This window comes from Ceratotherium simum, chromosome 2 (genome assembly GCF_057802395.1).
Source record: "Ceratotherium simum simum isolate JZ-2026a chromosome 2, ASM5780239v1, whole genome shotgun sequence".
NCBI classification, from domain to species: domain Eukaryota; kingdom Metazoa; phylum Chordata; class Mammalia; order Perissodactyla; family Rhinocerotidae; genus Ceratotherium; species Ceratotherium simum.
In genome coordinates, this window is record NC_141901.1 from 45,913,373 (window position 1) to 45,938,563 (window position 25,191).

Here is a 25,191-nt window from a genome sequence, read left to right on the forward strand (position 1 = left end):
CTCTGTTTAAAAAGTGATTTAAAAAGAATGAGAAAATCCAGGGTATCTTCATAAGTGGGGAAGCAAAATGTCCTACTGTTCTGGTGAGGAAACTAGCCTGCATGATCTTTTGAGGGCTTGCTGACCAGACAGATAGGAGTGGTTTGGATTTATAGTTTAAATAGATTCCGTTTTACGGGAAAAAAAGTAATTCTTGACTTGCCCCATCTTCCTCCTTTTGGTCAGCAAATAGTTGAGTGCCTCCTAGATGCAAGGTCCTGGGTCCCTGTGTGCTGCATCAGGCAGGACAGGAGCCTTGTGGAACATCAGGCAGAGGGACTGCTAAAAAACCAAAACCCTCCAAAGTAATTTTCAGATTCCAGAACAGATGCATGTGGGCTGGAGAACCTTCCCTGCCTATTTGCTCCTTAGGATGTTACATAAATCTCTGGTTTTTCTCTCTCTCATTAACCTGCGCTGCTGCACTGCCTCATCTTATCATCCTATAACATGGACAGAAGCCTGAGGGCTTCACAGTGTTGTGTGTAAGGTAAAGAAACAATGGCTGAGAGCTGAGAGGAATGGGGAAAAGGGAAATGGAGAGGGTGACCTTTAGCTTTTCTCTCACTTTGTCCTGTTACTCATCCCTCTTTCCCTATGCCATACTCTTCCTCTGGCCTGTTCTTCCAGCTGACTTCTTTCTCGCCAGGTGAACTTCATGGCACCTGAATTGGGATCTATGAATTGGGACTGTTTCCAAAGACCAATTTTTAAGTTAGAAATGTCAAGAGTTCCTTTACACATTTTCATAGCACTGGCTCCTCATTGAGTTTGACACTACCACTCAAGCCAATTTCTCTCTTAGGTGGAGATATACTAGGAGGATTTGTGATGGATGTGATCCCTAACTGCATCACCATGGATAAGACAACTGCCGGTAGCTTTATTCTTCAATTGACTGTTTTAAAGATTTTATTTATTTATTTCCCCCCCCGATAGTTGTATGTCATAGCTGCACATCCTTCTAGTTGCTGTATGTGGGATGCGGCCATGCTGAGAGGCCGGAGAAGCGGTGCGAAGGTGTGCCCAGGATCCGAACCCGGGCCGCCAGCAGCAGAGCGCTCGCACTTAACCGCTAAGCCACGGGGCCAGCCCATCAACTGACTGTTTTATAAGTAACTCCACCTAAGGGAGGAAGAAGGGAGCTATAAGAGATAAGGACTTGTGAATTGCTGCCCGCAAGTTTACTGAGCAGAACCTGTTATCCAAACAGCTGTTTAGCTAAAAACAAGTACCTTGGCTTTTGTGGACTAAATGGGACATAGAGGGCACTTCAGTCCATTGAAGAGAGGTCATTAAAAACAAATGAGACCTTAATTAAAATGATGTTTCTAAAGGGAAAAAATAAAGGACCAGTAATAATGTAATCAGCTCTGTAAATCTTAAATAAAAATATGAACCTTTGATCCTTAACAAAGAAATGCCAATTTCTGGCATCAAACATCCTGATGGTAAGGCTCATTTCTTAGACTTCTTGATATTGTTAGTGACTAGGCACATGGGCAGCAGGCAAATAATGAGGAGAATGATATAAGAAAAGTCTCCGTTCTTCTTCTTCTTATTCTGAAGACGTCTTGCAAAGAGGAAGGGAAGCACAGGCAATCCTGCTTGGAGGAGGGAGGTTTCTGTTTATTTGAAAAGACTATGTAACTTGTAAAAAGCTGTATTTAAAATATTGTCTCCCTAAGTGAAGGCTGTGTCACTTTTTTATTATTATAAAAATATTAAGAATTAAAAAATAGTACCCAAAGAGACCCTCAAAAACAAAAACAAAAAAGAAGGCAAAAAAGAAAAGAAAAGAATTTAGATTTTAGCTCTTAGCTTTACTATGGACTTTTGCCCTTAGGGCATCATGTGAGTGTGTGTGAGGTAAGGAACAATGGCTGAAAGCTGAGAGGAATGGGGAAGAGGGAGATGGAGAGAATGACCTTTAGCTTTTCCCTCAATTTCTTGAATTGCTTATTAGTGCAGAGGGAGGGTTGACAGGAATCCAATCATTTTGCATAGTGATTTTTGCATTCCCTACTTGGAGACAGGAATCAATCTTATTTACTATTATTAGTCCAATTTCATTGAGTGTTTGTGATGTCCTAAGTGCTTATTTGTATTATCTCATTTTATCCTTACAATCCTATTAGGAAGGTATGTTATTACTCTTGTTTTATAGATGAAGAAACTGAGCCACAAAGAGACTAAATAACGTTCCCAAAGCCACACAACTGTGACATAGATTTCAGCCTAGACTATCTGATGCTAGAGAATGTTTATCAACATAAAAGAAAGGTTAAAAAAAAGTGTAAAGACTTACCGAGAGCCAGGGAGGGATTGTGCTGTGGTGTTTTTGCTATGATTTGAGGACGCCATAATTTCCTGGCATCAATGACATCATCACTTTCCACTGCTTTCAAGAGAAGTGAAACTGACACCAGAATTTATTATTTGCCTTGAATTTATTATTTTCCTTGACATACTTTAAATGTCTTTCAGGTAGAGGCAATGCCTTCTCTATGTTTGGTATAAAGCCAGCTCATGCCTTGTCTCATGAATTCCCATAGTTATTAACCCCAAAGAAGCAAAAACAAATCACTTGTATCTTTTCATAAAATGGATTTTTATTGTAGCCATACATGGTTTCTCAGTGCCACAGAAAATTGCAATGTAGGGACACTCAATATTTGGATGGCTCTCTGCATAAACATGACGAGTTTTCAGAAATGAGTTGTGTAGGAATGTGGTTAATGAAAAGTAAAAGGGGTCAAGAGAAGAGAGAGAGTGTCGCATGTGCATCAAATGATTACTTTTTGAAACTCCTCTAAGCTCTGATAACCCTTTTCTCAAGTAAGATCCCAACAAAATTCATCAGAAGCTGAAGTGATTGTGCTATCAAATACACAAGGAATACATTTATTGATTTGATAAGGAAACCACGAGAAAAGTGGGTTGGGAGGGGCTCATACTTATTCTCAACTCATCACTGGGAGTCTTGGTGTCTGTGCCAACAACTCAGGAATCAGCAGGCTACCTGGAGATGGGTTCTAACAACAAGCACAAAACCCAAGGCTCTTCTCCAACACTTCTGGTCAGTGAGGAAAGCCTGCAGCGAGGCAAGAGGGGAAGCTGCGCCCTTCTCCTCACCTCTCCATCACCATTTCATCTTTTGCGTGTTGACCTCGACGGAACTTGAGCGCTCTCCTTGTTTCGGCTGTGCAGTCCAGAAGCCAGAACTTCCTCTAGGAAACTGACCAATAGATTTGAGGTTAATCAAAGGAAAAAACAAAAGCATCTTCAAAAATAGAATACCTTGCTCATGACATCTAACTAGATGAAAAGACATCACGAATAGTATGCAAGAAGTACTGGTCTGATATTTGGGTGCAGAATAGAAGCATCACTGAGCACTAAAACATTCAGACTAGAAGGAGAGCCCCTCTGTGCTCTTCCCCAGGGTTCTCACTGTGTTTTTTTTTTAGCATTCAGCTCTTAAGATCTGTTAAGACTAATATTTCAGGTTTGAAATTTCTAGTTAGGAACCCAGAATTATTTTTTATTTTTATTTTTTTGCAGGGGAAGAGTTGCCCTGAGCTAACATCTGTTGCCAATCTTCCTCTTTTTTTTTTTCCTCCCCAAAGCCCCAGTGCATGATTGTATATCCTAGTTGTAAGTCCTTCGAATTCTTCTATGTGAGCTGCCACCACAGCATGGCAACTGACAGATGGGTGGTGTGGTTCCACCACTGGGAGATGAGCCCAGGCTGCTGAAGCACTGAGAGCACCAAACTTTAACCACTAGGCCAGCAGGGCTGGCTGAGGAACCTAGAATTTTTAAGGGCAAGACTGCTATATTAACTCAGAACCATGTCACATCAGCACCTCTTATCTACACTGTTGAAACTGCCTCAGAACTTGTATTGGCCTCTAGTCACTTCCTTATCCAATCTACTCTCCAAAGTGCCACCAGAGTGAATTTCCTAAAATGCAGATTATATCCTACTGTATATTCTCCCCTCTTCTGTTTTAAAACCTTTCTTTTGCCTACAGAATAATGTACAGACTAAAATTCAAGGCCCTTCATAATGTGGCCTAATAATAACTAATACATGTATTTATTTTGTTTTGAAACTGTTTTAAGCCATCTGTGTATGTGTATACATATGTATGAAATAGATGCTATTATCCTCATTTAAAAAATGAAGAAACCAAGCTATAGAGAGGTTAAGTGACTTGCCAAGGTCACAACAGCTAGTAAGGGGCTTAGCTGGGATTCAAACCCAGGCTCTAGAATGTGTGCTCTTCAGCACCACACAATACCACCTCTCACTTGTCTGGTTCCATCTCCTATGTGCCATCCATGCCAACCACTCACTGGTTGAACCACTCACTGTTCCCTAAACATGTCATGAGCTTTCAATACCTTTATGCTTTTGTTCTTCTTTTGTCCTATGTCTGAAATGATGGACTACCCTTCTCTGTCTGATGAAATCCTCTTTATCCTTTCAGGCTGAGGATTAAAAGGCACCTTTTCTTTGAAGCCTCCCCAAACTCCTCCCTGCTGAACTAATCACTCCCCTCACTATTATCACTTTGTCCTAGTGCTATGTTAGCACTGTATTATTACTAACTAGGTACTCTATATAGTATTGTTGCCAAAATAGACTGTGAGCTCCTTAGGGTGGGACTAAAACTTATTCAGCTTAGTCTAAGCACAGGGCTTAGCACAGAAGCTGACACCTAGGAGGTGGGCAATAAAAGTATACTGAATAAACGAATTAATTAAAATAGCTACCCATTGGCGAGAGAGCCTTCTCTATAACATAGAAGTTTTTGGGGCAGTATTTATAAGCATGCTGGACTCACTCTCAGGAGACAGATCTATAGCAGACAGAAGGTTGGAGGAATGACCAGGTACCTTATCATTTCCACTGTTTTGCAGTTTTAGACCTGGAAGATTCTGGGCTTAGAGGATTTAAAATTCAAACTCCTTTGCAAAAGAAAAAAATGGTGAAGTAGAGGGACAGGAGTAGAAGCTAAATTCATTTACTCCTCTATTGAAATACAGGCACAAGTCTGGCCTGGATTTTTGGCCAGTTGGACTGAAGACACTTGGAGGTCAGAAAACAAGTGTCAGGAAATGGGGCAGCATTGCTCTTTTGAAAGATAACACAAGAAGTCTGTCATTAGTGACTTTTAGTAAGAATGACACAAATGTGCTGGGAAAGCCTATAGGAATTTATCAGGTGATCTTTGCTTCACTTCAGACTCTGCTACATGTGCAAAGGAAAGGAGTAACTTTCCTGAAATTATACTTAAAGATCTTCCTCTGTGTATCAACAAGACCCCACATTCTCCACTGCAAAGAGAAAACACTATTTATATTTGCCAACCCTAATTTTGTATCCTAGGGCCATTGTGACTTTTTAAAAAGTATCTATTTGGGGACTTTGATGAGTCACTGCAGAATGCTTTAAAAATTATGGGCAATGAACATATTGGTATCTGTACTCCAAATTTAGACTACGTTCAAAAACAAAAAAAAAGAATCTTTTTCTTTTCTAGATTTCTTTTAAATTAGTCTCACTTAAAAAGCAAATTCAAAAATCCCCTTCTCCAGTGGTACTGTAATCCAATTCAATTCAGCTCAGTTCAATTCAATTTAAGGAGTGTTTACCAAGCATCCATTATGAAGTAGGCACTGAGCTAGTTGTACAAAGGAACACTTGTTATGATTCCTACCTTTCAGGGGCTCTCAGTCAGAGACAGATACACAATTACAACTCAGTGTGAGACATGGTATAACAGAGACGGTACCAGGAGCTAACCTGGTGGATTAATGCTATTGCTTGTCTTGGTTTGTGCATCAAAACCTTGACACTTTGGTCATTAAGGGTGCTTTCCCAACCCTATGGAGAGAAGGAAGGTGGGCACAAAAAAGCCTTGATTTAAAAAAGTCAACCTAGGGCCGGCCCCGTGGCTTAGCGGTTAAGTGCACGCACTCCGCTGCTGGCGGCCCGGGTTCGGATCCCGGGCGCGCACCGACACTCCGCTTCTCTGGCCATGCTGAGGCCACGTCCCGCATACAGCAACTAGAAGGATGTGCAACTATGACTTACAACTATCTACTGGGGCTTTGGGGGAAAAAATAAATAAAATCATAAAAAATAAATAAATAAATAAAATAAAAAAGTCAACCTCAAAAAGTCTTGCATCACACATTGAAAAAGAAGTGTTTTCCCTTTTAAGTCTTTGGTAAGGGACTAGCAACGAACACAGGATTTTAAATTTTAATTACTAAAGTAATTAAGCTGAACAACTGTGTTCCTAAATAAAGCTATATATTATTAAAAAACCATATTTCTATCTATCTATCTCTGTCTCTCTCTCTCCCCCCCCTCTTTTTTCACTATATTCCACAGATAGAAATTACATGTGAGTTTCTTATTATACCAAAGACACCAAAGGAATCTAGAATCAAATCTGATGAATGGTATAATGAAAAAAATGAATGGAATTTCTGGGGAGCAGGAAAACAGAAAAAGATTTTAAGGAAAATAATAAGAAAAAAGCCCAAGGTATTTGGAGTAATAAGCTTCTAATTACAGCCAAACACTTAGCTGGAGATGCTGGAAGATAGGAGTGGCTGAGAGAGGAGGATAGGATGGAACTTTCAATAGCTCAAAATACTGAAAACTCTCCTCTCAGTTCCCACTGCTTACAGTTTTCAGACCCACTACTGTGTTTTGTACCTCTTTGCCTTTGCACATACTATTCCCTCTACCTAGAAGGCTGCCCCATCCCTCATGCACTTTATCTAGTGAAACTGTGCATCTTTTAAAACCCAACGCTCATACTATCACTTCCCTAGGGATTCATTTATCTACATTTCTATTTTCTATGCAAGCCTATGAGTTATTTGAGGGCACAAGGAGTACATGAATACATTCCTTTTGCAAAAGTCTTAAATAGTACACGTAAAGCTCAAGTCTTCCTTGATTATTCTTCTCCTCATTACTCTTTCCAGAGATAACAATTTGATCAACAAATATTTATCAAGTGCCTACTACGTGCCAGACGCTGTTCTAGAAGCTGTGAATACAGCAATAAGCAAAGTAAAAAAATTCTGCCCTCATGGAATTTATATTCCAATGGGTGAAGAGAGAAGATAGACAAAATTAAGAAATAAAATATAATAACACAACAATAATAATAATGGTGAGCACATATCACTTACTATATGTGAGGTAATGTTCTAATGAGACAGAATCTAGCCCGCGTTACAAGGAAATTGAGGCACAGAGAAGTCAAGATCTTACATCTTGAAAGTGACAGAGTTGGGATACAAACCCAGACAATCTGTCTTCAGAGTTTTTTCTCTTAACCATGATGCTACACTGCCTCTCTGTAATATGTTAGGTGAAGAAAATGCTATGGAGAAAAATAAAGCAGGTTTGAAGGAAAGTTGGAGGTGTTGTTGCTGGTGTGAGATTTTAAATATAGTAGTCAAGGAAGGCCTCACTGAGGAACTGACATTTGAACCAAGACCTGAATGAGGCAATGGAGCAGATATCTGGGGGAAGAGCAAGTGCAAGGGGACCAAGGCCTGGTATCTTCAGGGAACAAAAAGGAGGCTGGTTGTGGCTGGAGTGAAGTGAATAAGGTGTTGGGTAGTAAGAGATGAGATTAAAGATGCTAAGGAAGGGGATGGAGGGGAGTGTGAAGATGAGATCATGTAAGGCTTGGTAGGTTATTGTAAGGATTTTGATTTTTACTTTGAGTAAGATGGGAAACATCTGGAGGGTTTTGCGCAGAGATGTGACATGCCCTGAATTACAAATTTTCACAGGATCATTTTATTGCTATATCGAGAACAGACTGTAGGGGTTAAGGATTAAGCAGTTGTAATAATCCAGGGGGCAAATGATGGTGACATGGACCAGGGCAATAGGGTGAGAGGGCATCAGATTCTGGACCTATTTTGAAGGGAAGGATCACAAGATTCACTGATGAATCAGGATGTAGGTGTGAGAGAAAGACAGGCATCAAGAAAACACCAAGGTTTTTGTCCTAAGCAACTAGAAGAATTGGATATGCAATTAACTGGGATAGGAAGTCTGAGGGAAGATTATGTTTAGAAAGAAATATCAAATGCTTGGTTTTGATCATGTTAAATATGGATGTTTATTGGACATTCAAGTAGAACTGTCAAGTAGACAGATGGATATACAACCTGGAGTTTGGGGGAGAAGTTCAGACTACAAACAGTGGTTCTCAATGGGGAGGGGTATGATTTTATCCTCAGGGGACATTTGGCAATGTCTGGAAACACTTTTGGTTGTCATAACTGGTGGAGTGCTACTGGCAGTTAGTGTGTAGAGGCCAGGGATGTTGCTGAACATTCTGCAATGCACAGGACAGTTTCCCACAACAAAGAATTATCTGACCCCAAATACCAATAGTGCCGAGGTTAACAAACTCTGGACTAGAGATATAAATTTGGGAGTCATTAGTGGATACAACTGAAAGCCACAATACTGGATGAGATTGCCAAGGGAGTGGGTGTAGATAGAGAAGAAGAGAGGTAGTCCAAGGACAGAGTTCCAGAGATTCCAAAAATAGGAGAAATGAGCAAAAGAGACAGAGAAGGAATGGCCAGTGAGGTAAGAGGACCAGGAAAGTATAGTTTCTGGAAGCTAAGTGACAAAAGTGTTTCAAAGTGAAGGGACTGATCAACTGTGTCAAATATTGCTGATACGTCAAGTAAATGAGTGCTAAAAGTTGACTCTGGGGTTGGCCACGTGGAGGTCCCGAGAACGACAAGAGCAATTTTGAGGAGTGAGGGGGTGAAAGCCTGAATGGAGTGGCTTAAGAGAAGAGGTGAGGTTTAAAAGAATATGTAGATTTAAGACAATATGTAAGGAGAGGAATTAGAGACAGCGAATATAAACAGTTCTTGAAGAATTTTGCTATAAAAGAGAACAGAGAAATGGTACAGAACTTGGAAAGAGACAGGAGGTTTATAGAGGATTTTTAAAGATGGGGGAAAAACAGCATGTTTCTATGCTTCTATGAATGATCCAAAAGAGTGGGAAAAACCAGTTCAGGAGAGGAGCTAGTCTGGAGCGATATCCTAGGGTAGGTGAGGGGATGGGATCTGGTCCCGAAGTGGAAGGGCGGGGCTTAGCTAGGAGCAATCATCCACTGGGACGGATGGATGGAAGGCAGAGGGTAGCAGTGGTAGTGAGAGCTGTGGAAGTTCTCTTCTAATGGCTTCTCTTACCAGTTAACGTACATCTGGAGTCATATCTTCTTGATCTGTGTATCCTTAGTATAAAGTAAATGTTGAATTAAGTGTTTGCTGAATGAACACATGAATCAGATTCCTAGCTCTTAAGGAAGTTTTTAACTTCCTTGAGAACTATGAATGTCTCCTATCATGCTAAACTTTTCCTAAATATCCAACAGCAATTTTATCAGAAGCAAGGCAAAAGGCTGGCATTCAACATGTCTGAAACTACTAGGAATCTCATCACAGAGGTCATCTTGTTCCTTACTAGATGTATACTTGACCCATAAAGAACCTCTCATTATTTCTCAAACATGCTGTATCTTTTTGTTGTTGTTGTTCCTGTCCTTAATTATGCTGTTTCCTCAGCCCCGACTGCTCTTTCTTTCTATGGAAATCTACCTTATTCTTTAAGGTCCAGCTCAAATGCTATCTCCTCTGTGAAGCATTTCCTGATTACCCTGCCAGAATTAACCATTCTTATTAGGACACATTTTATTTAACTTACATACATTAACACTTCTCAAGTTTTTGTGCCTAAAAACCCCAACACCAGCAGAGAATGAATTTATTGGTCCTGAAGGTATAGTCCAAACTGGCTTACCGGCTTTCATCTTTCTTTGAGGTCTGGTATTCTGTTTCAAAAACGCATAACAATTTTATGTTATTTTTCATAAAAGGACCTCCTAAATTTTGACATAAATATTTTAAGGTCCTTATCAGTTACATTACTTAATTCTACCCCCTGAACATCCCCCCAAATTAGAAGAAAACAAACACTTCAAAAGATGTGTCATGTTTATTTTGTGCCTTTGTGTGCCCCTGGGACTAATCATATCCTGATTTGAGAAATACAGATTTGTTCGACTCCCCCACTGGACCGTAAGATCATCAAAGATAGGGACATCTTATTTTTTTTTGTATTTTAGCCCCCGCCTTAAAGCAGCTACTCAATAAATATTTTCCCTCTTGCTCCCAAACAATATAATCTTAACATTCTGTCAATATCCTTGGCTCACATTTCTTCTTGCTGCTCTTTGATAGAAGCAACAGTAATAGTAAATAAAACAAAACAAAAACCCAATAACTCAAACGTCTATGGACAGGTGAATGGAGAAGTAAACTGTGGTGTGCTCACACAATGGAATGTTACACAGCACTGAAAAATGAGTGAACAAGGTTACATGGAACAATATAGATGAATCTTAGAAGCAATGTTGAGTGAAAAAAGCAAGATACTATTTTTTATAAAGCTCAAAAATAAGCAAAACTAAACAATGCATTGTTTAGAAACACATAGATAAGTGATAAAAATACTACTCTCCCCCACCAAAGCAAGGGAACTAAACACAAAATTTAGGATATGGCTTACTTGTTGTAGGGAGATAAGGGATGTAATTGGAGCAGAACACACAGATCCACATTATGGGCAATTTTCTAGTCCTTGGGTTAGGTGAAGGATTCAAGGGTGTTCATTATATTATTACATTTTCTAACATATATTACATATATTCTTTTATAAATATCAAATATTATATTAGAATAAAGAAAAAAAAAAGCTGAATGGGTTTCTTTACTCTTGAGTTTCTTAGAATATTTAACATGTTAATGTGAATTGTGTCTTTCCAAGAAAAGGATACAATGTTTCCCAAACTTAGTTGGCTATAGACCATTTTTTTTTGATTGATGTTTTAATAGTTTATAACATTGTGAAATTTTGGGTTGTACATTTTTGTTTGTCCATCACCATATATATGTCTCCCTTCACCCCTTGTGCCCACCCCACACCCCCATTGCCCCTGGTAACCACAATACAGTTTTCTCTGTCCATGTGTTGGTTTATATTCCATATATGAGTGAGATAATACAGTGTTTGTCTTTCTCTTTCTCGCTTACTTCACTTAACATAATACCCTCCAGGCCCATCCATGTTGTTGCAAATGGGACGATTTTGTCTTTTTTTATGGCTGAGTAGTATTCCATTGTATACATATACCACATCTTCTTGATCCAATCATCAGTTGAGGGACACTTAGGTTGCTTCCACTTCTTGGCTATAGTGAATAATGCTGCAATGAACATAGGGGTGCATAAGCCTCTTTGGATTGTTGATTTCAGGTTCGTTGGATAGATTTCCAGCAGTGGGATAGCTGGATCATAGGGCATCTCTATTTTTAATTCTTTGAGGAATCTCCATACTGTTTTCCATAGAGGCTGCACCAGTTTGCATTCCCACCAGCTGTGTATGAGGGTTCCTGTTTCTCCACATCCTCTCCAACATTTGTTGTTTTTTTGTCTTGGTGATTATAGCCATTCTAACGGGCGTGAGGCGATATCTTAGTGTTGTTTTGATTTGCATTTCCCTGATGATTAGTGATGTTAAACATCTTTTCATGTGCCTATTGGCCATCTGTATATCTTCTTTGGAGAAGTGTCTGTTCATTTCCTCTGCCCATTTTTTGATCGGGTTGTTTGTTTTTTTGTTGTTCAGTTGTGTGAATTCTTTATATATTATGGGGATCAATCCCTTGTCGGATATATGTTTTGCAAATATTCTCTCCCAGCTGGTGGGTTATCTGTTCATCTCGATTCTGGTTTCGTTTGTCTTGTAGAAGCTCTTTAATCTGACAAAGTCCCACTTGCTTATTTTTTCTTTACTTTCCCTAGTCTGGGTAGGCATGTCATCTGAAAAGATTCCTTTATGACCAACGTCAAATAGTGTGTTGCCTATATTTTCTTCTACGAGTTTTATAGTTTCAGGTCTCACCTTCAGGTCTTTGATCCATTTTGAGTTAATTTTTGTGAATGGCGATAGCAGATGGTCCACTTTCATTCTTTTGCATGTGGCTGTCCAGTTTTCCCAACACCATTTATTGAAGAGACTTTCCTTTCTCCATTGTATGTTCTTAGCTCCTTTGTTGAAAATTAGCTGTCTGTATATGTGTGGTTTTATTTCTGGGTTTTCAGTTCTGTTCCATTGATCTGTGTGTCTGTTTTTGTACCAGTACCATGCTGTTTTGATTACTATTGCTTTGTAGTATGTTTTGAAGTCAGGGATTGTGATGCCTCCAGCTTTGTTCTTTTCTCTTAGGATTGCTTTAGCTCTTCGGGGTCTTTTGTTGCCCCATATGAATTTTAGTATTCTTTTTTCTATTTCCATGAAGAACGTCATTGGGATTCTGATTGGGATTGCACTGAATCTGTAGATTGCTTTAGGTAATATAGACATTTTAACTATGTTTATTCTTCCAATCCATGTGCATGGGATGTCTTTCCATTTCTTTATGTCATTGTCAATTTCTTTCAATAATGTCTTGTAGTTTTCATTGTATAGGTCTTTCACCTCCTTGGTAAGATTTATTCTTAGATATTTTATTCTTTTTGATGCAATTGTAAATGGTATTATCTTTTTGAGCTCTCTGTTAGTTCGTTATTAGCATACAGAAATGCAACTGATTTTTGTAGATTGATTTTGTACCCTGTGACTTTGCTATAGTAGTTGATTATTTCTAATAGTTTTCCAATGAATTCTTTAGGGTTTTCTATATATAAAATCATGTCATCTGCAGATAGTGAGAGTTTCACTTCTTCATTGCCTATTTGGATTCCTTTTATTCCTTTTTCTTGCCTAATTGCTCTGGCCAAAACCTCCAGTACTATGTTGAATAGGAGTGGTGAGAGTGGGCAGCTCTGCCTCATTCCTGTTCTCAGAGGAATGGCTTTCAGTCTTTCCCGGTTGAGTATGATGTTGGCTGTGGGTTTGGCTATAGACTGTTTTTTAATGGAATACCTATCAATGTCTCCCCAAATAAATTCTCTACAGAACAGACTTTGGGGAACACTGAATTAAGATATAAAATATTTCCTTGATTATAACCAATTCCATTGAGGTTACTTTATCCTATGACACTTTCTTACAAACAATGTAACCGCCTATTAAAAAATGTAGCTACTGCTTCCTAGTTCCCACCTTAGTACTGGACACCTGATTTACGAAAAAACAAAAAGCAAAGCAAAACAAAACAAATAAACAGGAACCCCTGGTTCTATTTCCTCTCCCACTGAGAAGAAATAGGACAAAAAGCAACCAATGTGATTCTGAATGTCTCCAGCATTGTGCATATATCATTCATTGGAGTATCATGTGAGGAGAAAGGATTACCCTCATAGTCCACAGGGCAAAAGATGGATTCCTCAGCGACAGAACTGCCTGTACTATCAGTTACACAGAGGTCTGAAAGGAGGTTATCGTCTGAGACTAAAAAGAGCTACAGATGTACTTTCTCACCACCAGAAACATTCAAGATCACATCAATTTGTCAGAGCAATCACAACTACAGGAATAGAATGCTGCTCACCAGAAAAAAAAATACAAGAAACAAAGCCCCAAATAACCGAACTGTAGCAAGCATGCACACTGAAGACTCTGGGCAAGTCTATTAATTATAGAGGTACTGACCTGGGGGCCTCAAAGGGGAAATTTTAAGTGAGCACAAATGGAAATCGAGCTACTAAATTTTTTCTCCTCACAGACCACAAAGGTCATCTGGCAATTGGACTACCTTCATAGTAAATTTTATCACTGCCCCAGTATATTCCTACTGGGGATAATAATATAATTCTGTTCTTGAATTATGTTAAGGTAAGGGTTTTCAAAACAAGTGATTTGGAAGAATAGGTGATGACGGAGGTGGTGGTGATGAATATCTAGTCTTTTTTACTTTATTTCCCCCAAATCTAATAGTAATAATACAGCAGCAGCAAGTAACATTTATTGAGTGCTTACCCTGTGTCAGATTCTCCTCTAAGCATTTTACATATTTAATATCACCCAGTCATCACAACAATGATATGAAGGAGCTATTATCACCTCCATTTTACAGTTGAGAAAACTGAGGCACAGAAAAGTCAAATAATTTGCCTCAGGTGGACACACGGCAAAACTGGGATTTAAAAAAGGTAGTCTGGCCCTGGAGCACACGCTCTTAACTGCTATGCTACATTGCCTCTTAAAAGATCAAAGAGTACCAAAAGGTGATTTACAAATAACAGGTTCCATTCAAGCCCAGAGGCTCTAATGATAATCCTAGTGAAAGAACATATGTCCTGAAGGATGCGTCACTTAACTGGGGAAGGTAACACAGTTTTGGCAGAGGAATGACAACTCAGGGCTGTGCTGAGGATAATCAACTAGATACTTTACTACTTGATAATCCCAGTGGCATCAAGTTGATGACTTTTTAAAATTTGTGGAACATTTTAATATTTTTTCTGATCACTAAAAAACATAGAAATGTAGATAATATAGGAAATAAAGAAGTAAACGAGTCACTTTTGTGTCACTACATAGAGTTAGCATTTTTGAGCTCTTCCATCCATTTTTAACTTTTTATTATTTAACCCAACAAATCCTGAAACAACTATGCAAATACTGTACTGGGTCTTACATACTACACAAAAAGGCATATCCTATAAATTTTTAAGAGATAACATTTCCCTAAAATGCGACATTCTAGCTGCAAGAAACAGAAATCCATTCAAACTAGCTTAAGCAAAAGAAAAAAGTATACTGGACAGCATGGGTGGGGTGGGGGTCTACCACTGAACCAAGGTAAGAAGGAGATCAGTGCCTCATAAAGGCCTGGAGTCTGGAACTGGAGGATGCTTTGAAACCAGACAGTATCTACCTCTCTGACTCTCTTGTCCCTATTTCTGTCTCTCTCATTTATTGGTCTCTTCTTTTAGCTTCACATTGTTTATCTGCTTCTTTCTTCTTTCTCTGCATTTGAATTGAAGTAAACTGGTTTTTAACCAACCTTCTCCATACAAATTGATGATTTTTAAATTTAAGTTTATTCTTAAGAATCAGGAGCATCTAACCTCAGTCTTGGCACGGGCATGGTGTGAAGGTATAAACTGGTAAAACTTTTCCGCCTGGCAAATTAGTAAATTAGCATCTTAAAAGTGTTTATACTCTCTGATGCAGTAATTTCATCTCAACATTGCTAGTGGTGCATGGAATCTAGGATCACACAAATTTGAGCTTCAATTCCAGCTTTGCACTTCCCATGCTATATGACCTAAGGCAAATTACTTAATTTCTCCATGTTCCAGTTTCTTCATTTGAAAATTGGGACCATAATAATATTATCTCTTGGATCATGAAGATTAAATGAGATAATATATGTAATGATGTCAGCACACTGTCTGGCATATAGTATATGCTCAATTATTATTATTCCAAGTGAACAACTGGGCAAGTGTGTAAAGATGTATATAAAATGATGTTTATTAGATGTTATTAGACGTTAGATGTTTATAAGAGTGAAAAATTATAAACAATGAATATCAAATAATATTTGTTTTGTTCACCACTGTATATCTAGTCTCAAGATAGCTCCTGGAATATAGTAGGTGCTCAGTAAGTGTTTGTTGAGTGAACAAAAACTGAGAATTGGTTAATTGTGGCACAATCAGATAATAGAATACTACTCAGTCATTAAAAATGACATATATAAGTATTTTCAATGAAAGTACATGTAATAGTATATTCCTTTTTATTTAAAAATATATATGTATGGGGCCGGCCCCGGGGCTTGGCGGTCAAGTGCACGTGCTCCACTACCGGCGGCCCAGGTTTGGATCCCTGGTGCGCTGCGACGCACTGCTTGTCCAGCCATGCTGAGGCGGCGTCCCACATACAGCAACTAGAAGGATGTGCAACTACGACATACAACTATCTGCTGGGGCTTTGGGGAGAAAAGGGGAAAAAAAAGGAGGAGGATTGGCAATAGATGTTAGCTCAGGGCTGGTCTTCCTCACAAAAAGAGGAGGATTGGCATGGATGTTAGTCAGGACTGATCTTCCTCACACACACACACACACACACACACACACACACACACACACTATATATATATATATATATATATATATATATATATATATACTCAAATAGAAAAAGGTCTAAAAGGCTATACATCAAGTGTTGACATTTCCTATGGTGGGATGGTGGCAGTGTACATATTTTTATTATCTTCTTTCTGCTTAGCTGTATTTAAATTTTGTAATGAAAAGCTATTTTCAATTTAAAAAATATACGTTCCAGTGCACAAATAAATTGTAATCAGGGGACATACATATATTTGAATCTTGGATTAAATTCAGTTTTTTAAAAAAGCATCATATTAGAGTTATTAAGTTATATGCCTATTTTGCCATTGGACACTGAGATTCTTAAAGATATAGAACATGTCTTCATCTTTCTAGCACTTAGCACAGAACCTCACACATAATCAGCACTCAATAAATGCTTGTCAGTGACAGGCGACACACTCCATCATAGCTCTTGCAATGGTGTCTGCCACTTTGGTCACAGAAGGAAAGTAAACTCCCCCTAAAATCTCTACAAAGATGGTGATGATTCCAACAGTTTCAAAACTGATCCTGAAATACCCATAGGTGAAGAAGAGTGTCCTCTGCATTCTTCTTCCTTTGAAATGCAAAGTCTGTCACAGGATCCTAATTTTTCTGTAAATAATTCAGAGATCAAACCAACTCGTGGTTACAGGAGAAGGTCCAAGTTTCTAGTGTTACTTGTTTAGGCACAAGTCTATAAAGTACCTGTTGATAATATGAATCAGCCCCCTCCCAGCTTCAAATTTACTTACAGAAATTCAAAATGCCAACTGTTTTCTAAGCCCTAAACTGTACTCTCTATAAACAACACTAACGTTACTGACTTACTCTGTCAGAATGATTATCAACACTCAGGCATCATCTCAGGTAGTGATGAAACTAACAGCTGCCACTAGTTTATCAAGTTAATAATTTTTATTCAAAGACCAACACTGTCGTAAATTTTATTCTTAATTATCTTTGGAAGGGGCCGGCCCTGTGGCTTGGTGGTTAAGTGTGCGCGCTGCGATGCTGGTGGCCCGGGTTCGGATGCCGGGTGCGCATCGAGGCACCACTTCTCCGTTCATCCTGGGGCCGAGTCCCACATACAGCAACTAGAAGGATGTGCAGCTACGACATACAACTATCCACTGGGGCTTTGGGGGGAAAAAATAAAATAAATAAAATCTTTAAAAAAAAAATAAATGAAAAATCATGACTTTAATGGTTCAATTAAAAAAAAAATTATCTTTGGATGACAAAAATCTTAAAACAAAACTAAATGATTCCTCACTTTTGTACTATTTTTTCCCTGCTTTGGTTTACAATATTTCTTAGTAGGAAGAAAGCTTCACATACTGTCCATTTGGTAAAAACATATTTTGCCTACCTTATAAATTTATAAGCAAGAGATTTAAAAAAATCTTAGCTAGATAAATCTTCCTAAAATATTATTTCAACTGAGCGCTTAGGTCCCCAGACTGGAAGCAGAGTCTCTGAGTTCAATTCCAGCTTTGCCACTTATTAGCTCTAGGACTTTGGATAGCTACTTAACTTCTCCAAACCTCAATTTCCTCATCTGAAAAATGAGGTTATTGATAATAACAAAAATATCTACCTCATTGGGTCGTTATGAGAATTAAAATTGAATGGGTAAAGCAGCCCTATCTAATAGAAATGTAAAGCAAGTTACAAATGTGAACTGCTATGTAATTTTAAATGTTCTAGTAACCACATTAAAAAGGGAAAAATAGCATATTAATTTTAATAGCATATTTGATTTAACCTATATATCCAAAACATTATCAACTTTAAAAAATTATTAATGAGATGTTTTACACTTTTTTGGATACTAAGTCTTTGAAATCCAAAATGTATTTTATACTTGTAGCACACCTCACATTAGACTGGCTACATTTCAGGCGCTTAATAGCTACATGTGGCTACTGGCTACCTTATTGGACAGCACAGGGATAAAGTATCAAAACAGTGTTGAGTACATAGTACGTGCTAAATACATTTTAGTTCTTAGTATCATCATAACCCCCCTCCTAGGAAGTGCTATGATCAGTGCTTCTCAAAGCATGTGACTCATAATACCAGCTAATATCAGGTGGTTCTACGGCATGGCATTAAATAACACGAATTACACAGTGAGGAAACTATTCCTTTTTAAATTGTCTTTTTATCTTCCTGACTATATCAAGGAAAAGTGTTAGTTTCATACTATAGTATTTTGTGTTTAAAAATTTGTTTTTTATTGAGATATAATTCATAGACAATAAAATTTACCAATTTTAAAGGTCTCATTTGATGATTTTGACAAATGCATACAGTCGTGTAATCATTTCCTCAATCAAGATATAGAACATTTCTATCACCTGAGCCAAGGCTTCCTAAAAATCAAGAAACGTGGGCCGGCCTGGTGGCGTAGCAGTAAAGTGTGTGGGCTCCACTTCGGTGGCCCGGGGGGTTCACAGGTTCGGATCCCAGGCGTGCACTGACACACCGCTTGTCAAGGCGTGTTGTGGTGGTGTCCCATATAAAGTAGAGGAAGATGGGCACAGATGTTAGCCCATGGCCAATCTTCCTCAGCAAAACGAGGAGGATTGGTATTGGATGTTAGCTCAGGGCTAATCTTCCTCACAAGAAAAAAAAAAATCAAGAAACTAACAAAACCTCAACAATAACAAGAGCCACGAAGTCAACCCCACACCTTTGAATATATAATATCAAATTGTTTTCCAGAAAAATTATACCAATTTACACTTCTACTAGCAATATTTGAGACTGTCTCACTGCACATTTATCTTAAGGAAATAACCAGAGATGGGACAAGGGTTTATCAATATACAAGGTGTTTATTGCAGCATTATTTATATCAAACAAAAAATTGTAAACAATCTAAATGTCCAATGGTAATGGTTAAATAAAGACACATCCTTAAGACTGAAATTATATAGCCATTAAGATTATTTTAAATAATTTTTAATTACAGGGAAAATGTTCTCAATATAATTAAAAGTAAGAAAAACAAGTACAAAACTGTATAGACAATGTGATCTTAATTATGTCAAAAACAAAACATAAAACAAACAAAACTCAAAAACCATTAGGTAAAGAAAAAAAACATTACGAGGAAATATACCAAAATATTAATAGTGGTTAGCTGAGTTGTGGTATCATGAATGATTTTTACTTTTAAATTTAATTTCTTTTATTACAGTGAGCTTGAATTACTTGGGGTGGGGAGAAGCCTATTTTTCTTCATCTATCTTTGCCAGTTAGAGAGAAAAGAATTGAAAAATGGGACCATTAATTATTGTGCAGGCTTACAGCTAATGAGGCTTTAACTGAATCCAGTAGTATTACAGAGAACCTACTATATGTAGTCATTATTTTGGGCTTGAAAGGGCATCTGACATGAAGCGGATTATTGATCTGGGGTAACCTTCCAGCAGGATACCTCCTCCTCCTTGTTGAAAGGCTCAAGAAGTACTGAACTGATGGCACGGGTGACTAAAATGCTCTCTTTACCTACAGTTCAGGTGGGACTCAGGCAATGGCAGCCTCACTGGCGAATACATTCACCTCGCCTCTCTTTTCTCCTCCATTTGTATCCTGAATTCCGAGAAGACAGAGAGATTTCTTCCATTGGGAGAACAATTCCATCCATAGGGATCTGGTTCTTGGCCTCTCAGCTCATAGCTAACTTAAAGTGTCAATTGCTGCCAGCAGGGACTAGAACTCTGCAATATTGATTGACTTGTGAAGGGATAAGGCAAGCCAGCTCAAAACCCAAACCAAGATGCTCATTTATTTGCAAAGCAGGATCATGTGCTTCAGAAACACAACTAGAATAATGGCTCAGTCCATTTTGAACATTTAAGAGAAATAATACTTCTCCTAATTCATATTAGCTTTGATAGCCAGGGTGATCCTGCTAAAGTATGTCACATGTCATGGTTCTGCTCAAAACTCTACAATATACACAAAAAGTTGTACACAAATGTTTATAGCAGCATTATTCATAACAGCCACGGGTGGAAACAACTCAAATGTCCATCACTGACAAATGGATAAAAAAAATATGGTATATACATACAATGAAAATACCATTCAGCTGTAAAAAATAATGAAGTATTGATATAGGCTACAACATGGATGAACCCTGAAAACATACTATGTAAAGGAAGCCACTCACACAAGACTATACATTATATGATTCCATTTATATGAAACGTCCAGAACAGGGAAATCTATAGAGACAGAAAGTAGACGAGTGGTTGTTTAGGGCTAAGGGGGAGGAGGAATCTCTCTGAGGCGATGAAAATGTTCTAAAATTGACTGTGGTATGGTTGCACATATCTGTAAATATACTAAAAACCACTGTTTCGTATACTTTAGAGGGGTGAATTGTATGGTACGTTACAGCTGTTAAAAAAACCCCAAACCCTACAAAGCTCTCTAACTCACAGTGAAAACCAGTCCTCCAACAGTCTAGGTCCTCCACCATCAGGCCCCAGATACCTCTCTGACTGCATTTTCCTCTTGCTCACTCCACCCCGGACTCTCTAGTCTCCTTGGACACATTGCGTGATCTGCCTCAGGACACAGCTCTTGCTGTGCCTGGGATGCTCTTCTCCTCGTCTGTTTGGCTCAAGCCTTCACCTCCTGCAAGTCTTTGCTCAAATCTCCTCTTAATGAGGCCTTTACTGACATCATACTGAGTAGTGTGATTTACCCCTGCTGCCCCATGTACTGCTGCTTTCCCTTTACCCTGCTCTGCTTTTTTCCCCCATAGCATTTATCACCTTCTGATTTACTTATTTATTAAGTTTATTGTTTATTTCTGTCTCCCTCTGCATTAAAATGTAAGCTTCTTGAGGGTTAGGATCTTTGTTTTATTCATGGAGGTATCCCAATGCTCCGTAAATATTTGCTGAATGAGTGAATGAACGATTGACTTTGTTCAATAAATATTTATTTATCTATTCCAGAACTCATACCTAGGGCGATATGACTTCTGAGTGTTCCACACAGATGTTGGTGAAAATATTTGTAGTGCTATAGAACAACTCCTATTATATATAATTCTTGGAAGTTGAAATTTGACTTATTCCCCCCAATTGATGACATATTAGGCTGATATGACTAATGAGACAAACAAAGAGGAAAGTAGTAAGGTGGGGAAGTAATTCCACAAGAAGGGCAAATATGGAGACAGGAGACAACAGTCTGCACATTGCAAACCTGCATGGACACCAGAGACGTAATGGACTAACTGCTTAGGGCAGGCACTTGCATATGTCCAGGTCTGAATCCATTACCCAGATCCTTTTTCAAGGCAGGTTCTCTGCCTTCAAAAAGCATGAAAGTTATGCCTTTAAAGAGGTCCATGTGATCGGTTACTATCTTTTATTTCTTTGTATTTCATTATGAACAAATGGAGAAGAGAAAGCAATACTAAAATCATAGTAAACTTCATATGGCTATGGAGAGAAGAAAATATTGACTGCCTCTCTTTATTCAGAAGACAATTTTATTAAGAATGTTGCTAAGGAGATAATTAGCTTCTGCAAAGTTCTGTGGTGTCTTAGCAGCAAAAACATGCCTTCTATTTTAAATAGTGTTTAATCTAAACAAAGATACCACAACTGCATCTGATCAGAGCAGGCGCTATAGAAACAAATCATATAACTACAGAAGGCCTGTAGAACTCTGCTTCATTGTGACCAGTGCTTGAATCACTGAAAAATATTGTCACAAAAAAACTGTTTTAAAGAAATAAGATACTTAAAAAAGAGCAGCTTAAATTATAACTTCGAATGGCAAGTTGAATCTCAGATTCAGCTAATGTATATTTCCTTTTAAAATCTAAGGGACTTATATCTTCAGGTACCTTCTGGCTTAAGATGAAACTTACTTATACACACGCGCTATTCTCTCACCAAAAATTACATTCATTTCTGGAAATATACCAGGGAGGGAAGGAAAGAATTGCTTTCTATTCTTTATTTTTTGGTTTTGTCTACAACTAAGATTTTGTTTCAATTCATAGTACAGGCAATTTCGATGTATTTTAGAAGTAGAAGGTATCCCAGGATGAAAGTGTTAAAATTGCTACATAAGAGGTAAGGGTACACATAATTTTCTAGGATACAGGAGACCAATTTTGACCTCTCTACCTATTACATTAAGTATCTTGCTCCAAATCATAAACTAGTAAGTGGTGGTGCTGCGATCTGACTGCAGAATAAATCTGTAGTGATCTCAGATTTTATTCAAGAGATCGGGGAAATCAAGTGAGCTGTATCCCAGATATATCCTGCACCAGGCATTTCTCACTCTGGAAGGATAGTAGCTTCTATATCAGCACATCTCACTCCCAGCTACAAGATATGATTTCTTTCCTGTTTATTGGGACACTCACTAATCCAAATACCATATTTTACATGATCCCCAGTATAAAAGGAGGGCACTCATCATGGCACATCTAAAAGTATACCATGTTCCTGATCACCATAGTCTCTCAAAATAATACTTCTGTGCTGTAGAGCTCTTGAGGTCAAGGCTGTGTCTTTGCCACTTATTCCTTTGGACTTTTCCTTAAGAAATAACCCATGTATCACATAGGAAATTGCATAAATAAACTCACAAAAATTAAACCCTAACAATTCACAGAAACAAATTACTCAGCTTTTGCTCCCCCATATCAAGGTTTTTATTGCTAGCTCACAGCAGCTCTACTATATCCAGGTATAAAACCGATTTTTAAAAAGTATCAACCTTTCCACTTACCAAGAATCAAGGAGTAAGAGTTGTGAACTTAATACACTAGCAATACCCAAGGGAGCCCACATCCATCGTGAAAATTGAGCCTTTCCACTAAAAGCTGAAACTATGTTGTTTTCACTAACTTAAGCCTTTAAAATAAGTGGTCTCTGAAATAAAATTTCCACTATCTTGGGGCCCGGCCCGGTGGTGCAAGCGGTTAAGTGCACGCTCCGGTACGGCAGCACGGGGTTCAGATCCCGGGCGTGCACTGACGCATTGCTTGTCAAGCCGTGCTGTGGCGGCATCCCATATAAAGTGGAGGAAGATGGGCATGGATGTTAGCCCAGGGCCGGTCTTCCTCAGCAAAAAGAGGAGGATTGGCAGATGTTAGCTCAGGGCCGACCTTCCTCACAAAAAAAAAAAAAACTATGCAAAAAAGATACATCTTCAATGTAGGCCCTTCGTGAGTCCCATAGATAAAACTTTGTTTAATATAACTCATAATCCAAAATTACAGAACACATGTAGAAATGATTCATCATGAGCTAACGTCAGCAGACCCAACAGCAGAATTAGATCTTCAAGCACTTCATAGTACATTAATAGAATTAATGTGCTTAAAGAAAAATGAAGGATTTGAAAACACGAGGAAAGAAGATATTAACAAAAACATCCAGCAAATTTGAAAAAGAAGCAAATAGAACTTATAGGCATAAAAATATAATCATTGAAATTAAAAACTGAATGGACAAATTAAACACAGATTAGACATAGCTGAGGAGAAAATTATTGAACTGGAATACTGATCTGAAAAAATTACACATAAGGCAGCATAGAGAGATACCAGATAATATAAATGAGAGGTTAAGAAACAAGAATAAATGAAAGCCTAACATATACCTCATAGGAGTATATGTTCTCAGAAGGAGAGAACAGAGGAAATGGAAAAGAGGCAATATTCAATGACTGGAAAATTTCCAGAAATTATGCCAAACATGAATTTTAATACCAAGTAGAATAAATAAAAATAAATCCACATTTAGATACATAATACTGAAACAAGCACACCAAAGACAAAAAAATAATCTTAAAAGAATCAGAGAAGAAAATATTGCCTACAAATGAAAACCAATTATATTGAGAGTAAACTTCCTAATAGCAACAACTGAAAATAGTATTCCATTGTATTCTGACTTTTAAGTGCTGAGAAACAACTATCAACCTAAAATTCTAAACTTAGCTAAACTAAGATATTTTTAGACAAAAACATCAGCTGACCAGTAGCTGAAAAACTACTAAAGGATGTTCTTTCCTAAGAAGAAAATTGGATCAGAAAAAAGGGCCAGGATGAAAGAAAGCTGACCAGTGGCTGAAAGAACTACTCAAGAATGTTCTTTAGTAAGAATAAAATTGGATCAGAAAGAAAAGCCAGGATGAAAGGGAGGGGATAAAGGGCAAATATGTGGGTAAATCTAAACAAATATCGACTATATTGAAAATAATAATAATGATTAATTTGAGGATTATAAAAACAAAGTGGAACCAAAATGCTAGACAATGATGGCTTGTAAGTTGGGAGGAAGATGATTAGAGATCCTTCTAAGGATCATTCAAAGATCCTTGTATTATTTGTGAGAAAGGTAGAAATAGATTAATTTTAAGCTCTGTTTCTTCATTCATTCAACAAGTATCTTTTAAGGACAGATAAAACTAATCTATGGTAAGAGAAGTCATAATAGTGATTACTTTGTGGGGAGTTGTGACAAGGAGGGCATATGAGGCATGAGAGGCTTCTGGAGGTGCTGTTAACATTCTGTTATTTGATCTGGGTGGTGGTTACACAGATGTATTCATTTTGTGATATTTCATTGAGCTGTCTTCTATTCATTTGTATACTTTTCTGTACATAATGAAGTATGTGTATGTAATATTTCTGTAAAAGTTATAAAAGGAAACTCTACTGCACAGTTTACACCAAAATAAAATTATGATAGATTATTAAGATATACCTTTAAATACAAGTCCTAAAAATAATGGAAAAAATAGAGGTTAGCATTTACATAATCTTGGCTGGGAAAGAACTTTCTAAGGATGACCCCAAAGGCAAAAATCACTGGTAGCTTTGGCTACATACAAGTAAAAAATGAAATAAAATAAAACTTTTATACAATAAAACACTATGAATAATATAAAACAAAACAT

At 37.9% G+C, this 25,191-nt stretch overlaps 1 protein-coding gene across 2 annotated transcripts in view; it reads right to left on the reverse strand.

The window, feature by feature from the left end:
* Window positions 1-2,906: 2,906 nt before the first annotated feature.
* Window positions 2,907-25,191, reverse strand: part of VPS45 (vacuolar protein sorting 45 homolog) — a 66,506-nt gene continuing 44,221 nt past the window's right edge. Inside the window, exon 15 of one of the 2 annotated variants that reach the window (XM_004435944.3) lies at window positions 2,907-3,277. In XM_004435944.3, the coding sequence (XP_004436001.1) occupies window positions 3,190-3,277 (88 nt within the window). In that variant the 3' untranslated portion in view covers window positions 2,907-3,189. Of the gene's footprint in view, window positions 3,300-25,191 lie in introns of both variants that reach the window. The other variant, XM_087444048.1, reaches the window with a different exon arrangement.